The following is a 12,194-nucleotide window of genomic DNA, read 5'->3' as shown; positions in this document are numbered from 1 at the left end:
TCTTATTTCACTTAAAATAGGATAATGGCTTTTACTTTGTACTATAGAATCTTCTTGAAATTAAGCCTTTGCTAGTTTCAGTGAGCAATTTAGTTTTTAGTTTAACTAAAGTTATTACCAGTTCTAGTTAAATAATGGTTCTTTTTTAGTTTTTGCCCTCTTTTACGATATTTGCTCTTGATTGGAATTTATCTAGTTGACCTGTGCTTATAATAGAAAATATTTAAGCAGGGAAGTAATTTTTAAATTGCTCTTATTTTCAGTTTTCTACCTATGTCAAGCATGCTTAATCAAATTTAAACAGTTTTGTTTCAGTAAGTGGTTTTAGTGGATTGAATAGTTTGACAGTTCCTATAGACTAGAATTGTGCTGTTGCTACAATCAGTGTCCATAGTTTTGAAGCTCCCATACAGATAGCCTGCTGTGTAAATGCTGCTATGTTCAGCATTTAAATAACCATAATAGAGTGTCAAATAGGGGAAAGTTTATTTTACGAGAATATTATTTAAGCTGTTAAGAATTTGTTTTAATATCATGTTTATGTAGTTCAACATGGCTCAGTATGAAACAGATTTAGGTATCTTATGAGTCAAAACACTGTTTCTTCTATTCAAAAAAAACCTTGGTTGGCTTTATTCTCTCATTAAAATAGTCATGAAGTTTTAAGAGTACTTTGTGTTTGTTGTTCTCTGCTAGCTGACCTCAGGTTATTTGATTTTCTTTTGGAAAATGTATACTAAGAGGTTGTATGTGTTTGTATGTGTTATAAATCTTTTTCCTTTTTGCCAATCGTAAGCACTTGACTACCTTTGTCCTGGATCGGAAAGATGCTATGATCACTGTTGATGATGGAATAAGGAAATTGAAATTGCTTGATGCCAAGGGCAAAGTGTGGACTCAAGATATGATTCTTCAAGTGGATGACAGAGCTGTGAGCCTGATTGATTTAGAATCAAAGGCAAGTGTGTAAAATTTATACTATTTTATTTTCAAGAAACTCCACAAATATTAATGTTTACAATCATTTCAGATTGTTTGAAAATGGATGGAAGTTTGACAAAATAAAATGTTCACTTTATTTATAGAATGAACTGGAGAATTTTCCTTTAAACACAATCCAGCACTGCCAAGCTGTGATGCATTCATGCAGCTATGATTCAGTTCTTGCCCTGGTGTGCAAAGAGCCAACCCAGAACAAGCCAGATCTTCATCTTTTCCAGTGTGATGAGGTTAAGGTAAAAGAATGGTGAAATTTTTGTTTCTTCTTTAAGCAGATTGTCTGGGAGCTTTTGAATTACCTATTTTGATAATATATCTGCATATTAGGTACTAGATTTTTAGTTTCTGAGCATCTCGTAAGGAAAACAAATACCTTAGTATCTTCTCTAGGATTTCCATGGCAAGTAAATAAAGAAATTAGGGTGATGTTAATAAAATCAGTAGTTCACACTTGTAATCCCAGTGCTTTGGGAGGCCAAGGCTGTAAGATGGCTTGAGGCCAGGGGTTTGGGCCCAGCCTGGACAACATGGCAAGACCCAGTCTCTACTAAAAAGGTTTTAAAAATTAGCTAGATGTGGTTGTACACACTTATAGTCTCAGCTACTCAGTTGGCTAAGGGAGGAAGATCTCTTGAGCCAGGAGTTGGAGATTACAGTGAGCTATAATCACCCCTCTGCACTCCAGCCTGGGCAACAGAGTGAGATTGTGTCTCTTAAAAATAAGATGCATTCTGTTTATTTTTTTAAAGTGTAGATAATATATTAAATTCACATCAAATGCCTTAAACTTATAATTAAAAATTGATTGTTCAGAAATCATGCTTTGTGGACAGTAAATAATCATGTAATTCGAATTTATTCTGCACTAATGACATAGCATGGATTACTGCAATGAAGTACTTAGACATTTCCCACGATATTGATTTAAAGTTCACCATTTAATTATGTGACTTGATTCATTGCTCAGGATTTGTAATTCCCAGATGATATGTGAAAATAGTTGAGCCAGTAATAACAGGCTATATCCTGAAAGTTTCTATTTCAAAGTACAGTGTAATTTCAAATGATTATAATTTGTGATGCTTTATTGGACCTTAGAAGTTATCTTCAACCTTGAATGTGTTTATTTCCTCAGTTGTTTTCTTTAAAAGAGAAATCATTTTGTGTTAATTGGTACTTTACCAAAGCAGTGATTTAACATTTTGATGATATATTATAAAATATCCATGTAATTTTATTTTATAAAGAAATTCTAGGAGATTAGCACAGTTACTTGATCTTTTCTGTGTTTTTTGACATTTAAAGATGATAGATAAAGTAAGATTGACTGTAAACTGTATTTTATAATTTTCTTCTAATTTCAATTTACGTCATGGATGACTTTCTAAAAACCTTCTAAAAGAACTGGCATTTAGGTAATTTGTGTAAGTGATATTCATCAGATTTTTGTATAGTGCCTTTTGAAAGTCATAGTATATTATAATTTTTGTAAGGTTAGATATATTCAATCAATAAATATTAAAGGGAATATTTTGCTTTAAAAATATAGTGAAATTTAATTCAAACATTTTTATAAACCAGAGGCCTAAGTTGAAAAACATTTCAAATTTGATGTTTGTATCTGTGTTCTAAAAAGCCCCCCCCCGGGAGCTAAAAGTTACTATGCTGTGAAAAGTTTCTGGATTTTAGGTTTGGGAACAAATGGCTTGCTTTACTTGATATGAAATGGTAATGATAATGGATTCAAAATGTATTTACTGAATATAGTTTTGTCCTAACCCCAAAAGCTCACATACCACGAAGCACTGTATGCATTTACTCATTAGTTTCATACTCTGCATATGAGACATTTTTCGCTTGGCTGGTTAAAAATATAGAGGCAATGAAAAACGCAGTTTCTTTTATATGGCTCATTGTGCAATATTGCTTTTGATTTTTAAAGTTTCTTTATTATAGGACTTCATGCAATGCTCCTGCCCACCTTTGCAGTAAAATTTTTCTTAGAAATATAATAGCCCCAGTATAAGAAGTTGAAGATTCCTAGGCATCTTCAGTTTTCATTTTGGGTTTTTTTAAATAATTATTTTTAATTAAATATCTTTTCATCTTCAGTTTTAGTATCCTATGTAACAGAAAGCCTTTGACATGATATTTGTAATGTCTTATTGAAACTAAGTGCTCTTAGGAAGTCACACTGGACTGGGATGCATTGGCCTCTCATTTAACTAGCAATGTGACCTTGGCCAGGCCCTTTCATACAAGTACTCCTCAGTTTTATTAATTAGAAGGAACTGATGAGATGCTCTTTTAAATATCCCATCATTTCTAAAGTTTTATGATTATCGATGCTTACTGTAAAAGAAATACAACATACATATTTGAGAAAACATTACAGAGAACAGGGAGGCACAAACATAGATGGTGCATCTCATCAACATTCTAATATAGAGTAATGATCACTGGCTCTAAACAAACTTTGCAACCAAACAAAAACTTCGTATCTGCTAATCTCACGTTGATCCCCAAGAAAAATCTAACTGAATGTTCTGGAAAAGTAGTGGAAAAGTTAATTGTTTGCAGAAAGTTAACTTTTACCTGAAGTGACAAAATAAAGTGGTTACCCAAAGGGGTAAAACCTAGCGTTGGAGTTTATCTTATGGGTGTAGTAGATTTGCCTTAAACTCAAAGATTTGTTTTGCTGGGTTAATGGGTGTCCAGTGGATCTTGAGGATGAGAAAGGGAAGGAACTCTGTTCTATGTGTGGGAGCCTCTAACCCCTTAATTTCTACCCAATTAGAGATTTTTACTCAGTTTCATTTTTAGCGTGTGCATATCCTTTCTATCATTGCCTTTATTCAAGGATAGTTTCCCTTTAAGATAATCATTAAAAATTTCTTCAGTTTTTAAAATCTTATCATTATATAGTTCACCATTATAAAAACCACAAGAGTCATGTTTTGCAAGATTTTTATAAAAAGACTTTTTACATCAAGATACTTACTGATTCAGACAAGGAACAATCCCTTTTTCTGTTTTAAACTACATATAAAGACTCAGAAAAATCCATAAACTTTCAGGTAACTTGTGTCTCTTTGCAGGCAAACCTAATTAGTGAAGATATTGAAAGTGCAATCAGTGACAGTAAAGGAGGGAAACAGAAGAGGCGGCCCGATGCCCTGAGGTAAAAGCATTGAAAGAAATCAAGGAGTGGAATTGATTTGTTTCTAAGGCTTTTTTCCCCCAAAGAGTTAGAAAAATTATTTTCTATGGAAGTATATTATTGTATTGTATAGATCATAACCTGTAGTCTCAACACATTTGTTCTCCCAAGTTTGTCAGTGTGTTTACTCCTCTTCTCTCCGTATTTTTGGTCTTTCTCTGATATGGCTTCACTTGTGTTGGAAGTCACAGAGTCATGAAAGATGGGTGGCATTTTAAGAGAAGGTATCCTAGGGAAATACAAGCTAGACAGTAGGATTGTAATTGTTCCATGGCCCTTTCAAATCACATGAGACTCAGAAAGAAAATCAACCTAGTTTTCAGCTGACTATTAATTTTTTTATTTCATATGCATTCATAAATATGCATAATGTGTAATGCTTAGGAAATCCTTATTGTCCCTTGACATAGTTCTTTTTGAATTTTAATACCTAGTACCACAAGTTGAGTTAATTGATATGTTATAGAAATAGAGATGGTAAAAATTCTATTTGTTTTCATCTTTTTAAGGATGATTTCCAACGCAGACCCTAGTATACCGCCTCCACCCAGAGCTCCTGCCCCTGCGCCCCCTGGGACCGTCACCCAGGTGGATGTTAGAAGTCGAGTGGCAGCCTGGTCTGCATGGGCAGCCGACCAAGGGGACTGTGAGTCTTCCTAGAATTAATACTTATTGAACACTTACTTTGGGTTGGGACATAGTTCTTGCTTTCAAATTCTGATGCTGATTTCAGAACTGAAGCTTGAGGTTAGTTTTTAAAAAATCAACTCTGGCCGGGCGCAGTGGCTCATGCCTGTAATCCCAGTGCTTTGGGAGGCCGAGGCGGGCGGATCACCTGAGGTCAGGAGTTTGAGACCAGCGTGACCAATATGATGAAACCCCGTCCTATTAAAAATACAAAAATCAGGTGGGTGTGGTGGCATGCGCCTATAATCCTAGCTACTGGGATGGTTGAGACAGGAGAATCACTTGAACCGAGAGGCGGAGGTTGCAGTAAGCTGAGATCACGCCATTACACTCCAGCCTGGACAACAAGACCAAAACTCCATTTCAAAAAAAAAAAAAAATCAAATCTTAGATAAAATAAAGTTAAGCCTTGAATTTTGTTAAGATTATTATCTGTAAGAGTTTAGACCCACCATTTAATAAATATGGTATTAGGGTTAGAGTCTTTTTATTTTTTTAATGCTAAGAGGAAGTTTTACTTGATTGACAAAAAGATGGCAACAAAATATATACAGGTTTTTCTTAAAGATTGCACTTAACATTCTTTCCATTTTTTATTATCTAACTAGAGTCCCTTTTTGGACAAGTTTGTCATATTCATGGAAAGGTTGTCAGGACAGTGGTTGGCTGCTGGCAGTGGAGAAGGGTAAAAGGTATCCATCATACGACTGTACTTGTCAAGTGGGCCCTATGAGCGTGGCATCATTTCACCTTGGCATTCTGTTTAAAAACAATTATAACATAGAACTTAGTGTTACTTTTTATATGTTAGAATATTTTACTAGAATCTGAAATGTTTATAACTAAAAAAATGCCTTAAAATATGTTTGGTCTAGTGTCCTCATTTTAAGGACGAATAAATTGTGATTCAGCAGGCTCCAATCTGATGAACTCTAGAGCCTCATTCTTTTGCCGCTACTCCAGTGGAACTTCTTAACTTCTTATTCTTTATCCAGTAAAGTATTATTCACACAGGGTATCTGGCACTATAGTTAAACGATATAACTCATTTCCAAAAATGAGTCACCTCGGACTCTACTTTGGATGTGCAGAGTAAAAGTTGGATTCTGAAGCAAGACCTGATCTGTCTACCTGTGTGGTCTTGGGAAGTTATCTCTCTGTACTTCGGCCTCATCTCTGAAATGGGGATAATAATTCATGGGTTGCTCTGAATCTGAAAGTAAATAATGTTTATGGTAGTACCTACTACAAAATAGTAAGCATAATTCGTGGTTTTCATTTTGCCAAATTGAGTTCATTTTCTTTCTGAATTGTTTTCTATTTTGTTTAGGTTTCTTGTATTCTTAAAGGTTTTTTCAGAGGTTGAAATGTAAGCCGAGCTACCAAAGATATGAAAAAAAGAATTATTTGATGCATTTATTTTAAAAAAAATTAACAGAGATATGTAGTTTAATTTTATAACAGTTTCCGTTTTCATAAATTATGTAAATTTGTATTGATCTGCTTTGTATTTAAAATGTGTTTAAAAGACAGTAATTTATTGTATTCTATACTTTTTGTGTACTTATGGTGTTTTTGTTGTTACTGTTTCGATGAAGAGGGTCTGAAGTAGAGGAAGGATAAGACAAGTTTACAGACATTCTGAACAAACCTGTAAAAATATATGTTGAACCTAATATATATAATATATATTATGTATATTATATGTTGAACCATATATATATGTGTGTGTGTGTGTGTGTGTGTGTGTGTGTATATATATATATATATATATTTTTTTTTTTTTTTTTTTTTGAGATGGAGTGTTGCTCTGTCACCCAGGCTGGAGTGCAGTGGTGCGATCTCAGCTTACTGCAACCTTTGTCTCCTGGTTCAAGCGATTCTCCTGCCTCAGCCTCCCAAGTAGCTGGGATTACAGGCGTGTGCCACCATACCTGGCTAATTTTGTATTTTTAGTAGAGATGGAGTTTCACCGTGTTAGCCAGGATTGTCTTGATCTCCTGACCTCGTGATCCTCCCGCCTCAGCCTCTGAAAGTGCTGGAATTACAGGCGTGAGCCACCATGCCCTGCTGAACCTAATATAATTTATAACAAAGACAGAATTTATCCCTAGGGGTTTCTGAGCTTTCATTAAATTTTATCTGAAATATTTTCTGCAATGTCATCTGTTTAAGTGAGATAAGGCTTTCAGAACTTCTAATTTACCACTAGCCTAAACAGAAGACTTATTATATCAGGTTTGGCCTGGGTCCAGTCCAGTTTTTAGTTGGAAAGCCCCTCAGGAGGAATATCTTTTTGGTTCCTCTGGATGCTCCAGCTGACTCAGGCTGAACTGCTCCTCCGTTGAATCCCTGAGGTATATCTACCCCTGACTTCCAAAGGTGATCTCTGTGGAATAGCGCCAGTGGCACTAGGGTTCCTAGTCGTGTTTCAGACCTGACAGAGCCCAAGAAATACCATATCTCCCCCTCACTGTGCCCTCCAAATGATATTTTTTGGGTCCTCTGTAGAGTTCCTAATAGCTATTTCAACCTCAACTTAGTACTTTCTGTGGTAGTCCACTACAACCAAGGTAGCAGCTATCTATGTGTAAAATAGTAGCTAACTGGCAAGATTTCATAGATAGAAATTTTAATTATCTTAAAGTAGTTAATAGCCACTAATTAAGTTTCATAAGACACGATGATTTCTTCTTTCTTTCTTTCTTTTTTTTTTGTTGGCAAGTGTTCCAGTTACAGGTAAAGTTAGTGTAAAGGAAGAATAGCAATACAAAGTGTCCAATATTTTTTTTGCAGTTCTCTGTATTGAACATCATGAGTCACGATGATGTATCATGAGTTGTATTTCCATTTGTGGTGTTACGTTTCTGTTGTTCCATCCATATATTTTGAAATTTATTCTACCATGAGATATCTGTAACAACTCTCTGTGTTTAGAGGTAGTATTAACTGACTCATACCAGGAAGGAGTTCATGATAATAACTTCATGATTAACATCATGCTGTAGCCAACTGAGCAACCTTAATACCCTGAATGGTCTTAAGACATTTATTTTTTAACGTGAAAATTTCTGTCTGCTTTTAAAGCATGTAGCTTAAAATTAATGAGCCCAACATTGTGGGTTTTAAGCTTAATTACACTAGAATTTTAAGAAGCACTCTGCTGTCAGAACTCCGATAGCTTTATTGTAGTCACAGTGTTGGAATGTATAAAAATTATAGCTCTGTTGCATTAGAACTTAGTTGACCAGCTTTTGAGAAGTAAAAGCTTGACTGCTGGTTTATATTTCTGGCTTGTGTAGGAATTAAAGGGTGCTAAGTTAAGGTTGGTTCTACAGGTAGCTGACTCAGGGAAGAGAGAGAATAGGGGTGATATTACAAGGTAAATAAACATCATAAAGTTGAGAGGACTAATACTTAAGCTCTGCTCAACTGCTCCTGTTAGTATTGACAAGGATGCATTTCATGGCTGATGAGCACAGTTTTGACTTGTGTATCCAGTGGAGGTGTTCCCTTTGGCAAATGGTCCTCCTTTTAAACTAATTTTTATGTTTTAATTGTCTGTATTGGTATTGTGGGAGTAAAAGATTGAAAGACTTATGATTGTCCTTTCTATAGTTGAGAAACCAAGGCAGTATCATGAGCAGGAAGAAACACCTGAGATGATGGCAGCCCGCATTGACAGAGATGTGGTAAGTACAGGAGTCGCCTTTAGATCACTGGCTTTTCTTTTAAGAGGAAAAAGAAAACTTCATAAGAAAATGAAGCTGATTTAAATAAAGATATTTTATGGAAACTATGTTTTCTGTTACCTGTGATGGCTATGCCCTTTGAATTATTTTTTCGTTAACCGTTTTTGCCTTTATGCCAATATTTAGTTAGTAGACTTGGGCTATGATAGAAGAATCAGCTTATTAACTAGTTTACATTGGAACTTAGGCTGAATTATTAGATTTCAGGAATGGTACAATTTTTATTTTATTATCGTTTGTAATTCATAATTGAAATATCTTTTTAATATGTCTTCTTGGCATTTATTAACAATGTATTTTAGAATACCTAAGAGATAAAAGTTAAGTGGCATTTTTAAAGGATAGATTTGTAAATCGTAAAGCTTTTATAAAAGATAATGCTACATGTTTTCTTTATAGTGATTTACAGAATGAGAATGCTGTAAATGCTTTATTATAGCATTTTCATTCTTTAAATGAGATCTAGAATATGATGTTAATACATTACTTTTTATACTATATACATGTTACCAGCTTATTGAGAAACAAATACTGAAAGGAATTTGAAATTTCTAATTCAATTTTTACAGCACACTATTACATGTTATACTTAAAAGTTTAACCCCAATTTGTAGTCTTAAATTAGAAGAATGTCAAGTTTCACACATACTGGAGAAAGGCAACTAAGACTATAGTATATAAGATAATCAAATTCATTCCAGTGATCTCTGAAAGCATGGTGCATTATTCTATTTTGTCACGTGGAAACTCTTATTAATGCTTAGTATCCTAGACTAGCTATTAGGTTATCACAACAATCTGTATACCTTTAATTCCATGAAGTAATATTGTCAGTGCTTTATTGGGACATTTATCAGTAAAGCAAAAATGTCAGTGCTCTTCTAACAAAACCTATTTTAGAATTTTCCTCCTAACTGTGTGGGAGAACACTGAGAAAATTAGAGTAATTGAAAATAATAATCTGAGCAGATATTGTGAATGCTTCCTTGATGACATTGAAAATAGAGCAAAAGTAAGCTAAAGAAAAATGTAAATGTCAGAATATGGCTATAGGTATATTTAGTTTGATTCTTGTAATTAGTAATAAACTTGAAATTGGCATGTGGGCTGTTTCTTTTTCTAAAAAAACCTTTCTATTATTTACTAACAGAGTACAGCTAAGGTAAAAATAGTTTTGTTTTATATTTTATTCTATAATTTCTAATTTCAGCAAATCTTAAACCACATTTTGGATGACATTGAATTTTTTATCACAAAACTCCAAAAAGCAGCAGAAGCATTTTCTGAGCTTTCTAAAAGGAAGAAAAACAAGAAAGGTAAAAGGAAAGGACCAGGAGGTAAGTTGGATTTTCTTAATCTTCTAATGCCTGGTTAGATCTCCGGTACTGGCTGGGCGCAGTGGCTCACATCTGTAATCCCAGCACTTTGGGAGGCCGAGGCGGGTGTATCATCTAAGGTCAGGAGTTCGAGACTAGCCTGACCAATGTGATGAAACCCCGTCTCTACTAAAAATACAAAAATTAGCCGGGCATGGTGGCATGTGCCTGTAATCCCAGCTACTTGGGAGGCTGAGACAGGAGAATTGCTTGAACCTAGCAGGCGGAGGTTGCAGCGAGCTAAGATCACACCATTGCACTCCAGCCTGGAAACTCCATGTCAAAAAAAAAAAAAAAAAGAACTCTGGTACTAGAAGAGTTTTGACCCTCATGAACTGCTTAGCAAAACTTCATTGACTGTGGACTAGGGTTCCTCTTCTAGTTTTGGGGTAGCACTTGAGATTTAGGCAAAGAGTAAGATGAACTCAGGGAAGAGTCCATTTTGGTTATAAGTCAGCTATAGTGAAGAAAGATCCTGGAATGTTTTACCTAAATCACAGAGACTGAGATTCAGGCAGTGACCATCTATCTGTAGTTTTCATTAGTTATTGTAAAATTAAGTATCTGTTAAAGAAAGACATAGCTCTATTCTTGTAGTTGGATTTATTCTGTTGTAAACTAGAACCATATTATTTGTTAAATAAAAGGGTTGACTTACTAAAATATTTAAAAGTTTCAACAGATTTGAATTTTTTATCACAAAACTTTAAACGGTACATTCAGGTCACATACAAAGTCACATACAGACAATTTTGAAGTATGCTGCACTTCAGCTATTTAAAATGGCCTCAGCTATATAAAATTAAAATTATGGAAGTAATGTTTATACTTCCTCTGACAAAATGGTAGAGATTGAAAGATATAAAATAGTAAATAAATATCCCTTTCATTACAGATAACTTCCAAATCTTTCTCTAGCACATATTTGTATAATAAGCATATGACCTTTGGCTTTATCTTCTGCATGTGAATACATGGATGTGCTTCCTCTCCACATATTCTGAAATTAAGTACTATTGCTTCCTGGTATCTTTAACCACTTATTCCTTTTGAAATTCTCTATGAAAGGTATACTATCCTCTTGATCACCCAGATTCAAAACCACAGATTCTTCTGTGACTTCATTCTCTAGCTTATAGCCAACATCAATTTTATTTTCTCAACATCTCCTGTATCCAGTTTTTTCCCTTTTCATTTTCATATCTAGTTCAAGCTACTATCATTTTTTTAACCCTGCTTTCGAAGCAGTCTTTAAGCCTCTACTTTTTCATGCTGTGAGAACAATCTTCTTAAAACTCTCAGTCACTTCATTCTTCTGCTGTAAAGCACGCTAGTTCCATGTTCTATTGATTTAAGTACAACTGTTCGCCCTGGAAATCAAGGTTATCCACAATCTAACCTTGATCTACCCTTCCATTCTCATGTTTCTCTGCTTTTGTTTGTTGCTTTGTATACATGCAATTCCCCCTTTCCTTGTTTTTGCTTATGCTGTTTTTATCCAACCATGATGTTTTTCCCACCACATCACCCTGGACCAAACTTTTTCAAATCCCATCTTATAAGCTACTTTCTCCATCTAATACCTTTTAAGTATCCATTTCCTTATCTCCCAACCAGGTAAGTCTCTTCTCATAACGATTGGTACTTCTCTTGTTATTTATCTGATTCATGTATTTTATTAGCTTTTAAGGCCCTTAGAGCAGGGCTTGTCACTTACTCACTTGCACAATGTCTGCCATAGAGAAAGGCTACAATGTATGTTTATGGAATTAAATGAGTAATTTGTAGTGCCTAAGGATAGAGCAATCCATTTTGAAATTTGTATCTTCTCAGTTTGTTACAGTCAGACTATGAGATGTAGCACGGTAACTAGGTAGCATGTCTGATGAGATCTTCAAACTTTACAGACATAAATGTGGTTTTTGTTTTTCTATTTAATAAATTTCCTTGGATTTTGCTCTGATCCTCTCCTCTCGCTTATTTCATTAGAGGGTGTTTTAACGCTGCGGGCAAAACCTCCACCTCCTGATGAATTTCTTGACTGTTTCCAAAAGTTTAAACATGGATTTAACCTTCTGGTAAGTGAAATTTATGTATATAGAATTAGAAGAAATAAATGGAAAAGGTGAAAATCTAGTCAGGATGTTTCTGATTAAGAAA

At 34.6% G+C, this 12,194-nt stretch overlaps 1 protein-coding gene across 2 annotated transcripts in view; it reads left to right on the top strand.

Moving 5' to 3' along the window:
* The window catches only part of EPS8 (EGFR pathway substrate 8, signaling adaptor), a 198,747-nt gene that overhangs the window by 148,290 nt on the left and 38,263 nt on the right, over positions 1-12,194 (top strand). For both annotated transcript variants that reach the window (XM_055095435.3, XM_003816528.6), the window contains 7 exons: positions 797-958; positions 1,086-1,235; positions 4,098-4,180; positions 4,729-4,865; positions 8,525-8,598; positions 9,869-9,995; positions 12,024-12,112. In XM_055095435.3, coding sequence (XP_054951410.1) covers positions 797-958; positions 1,086-1,235; positions 4,098-4,180; positions 4,729-4,865; positions 8,525-8,598; positions 9,869-9,995; positions 12,024-12,112 — 822 coding nt within the window. The remainder of the gene's footprint in view (positions 1-796; positions 959-1,085; positions 1,236-4,097; positions 4,181-4,728; positions 4,866-8,524; positions 8,599-9,868; positions 9,996-12,023; positions 12,113-12,194) is intronic.

The sequence above is a fragment of the Pan paniscus genome, chromosome 10 (genome assembly GCF_029289425.2).
Source record: "Pan paniscus chromosome 10, NHGRI_mPanPan1-v2.0_pri, whole genome shotgun sequence".
In the NCBI taxonomy this organism is placed as follows: domain Eukaryota; kingdom Metazoa; phylum Chordata; class Mammalia; order Primates; family Hominidae; genus Pan; species Pan paniscus.
The sequence above is the reverse complement of the archived record's forward strand: the minus strand, read 5'-3'. Positions and strand labels throughout refer to the sequence as shown.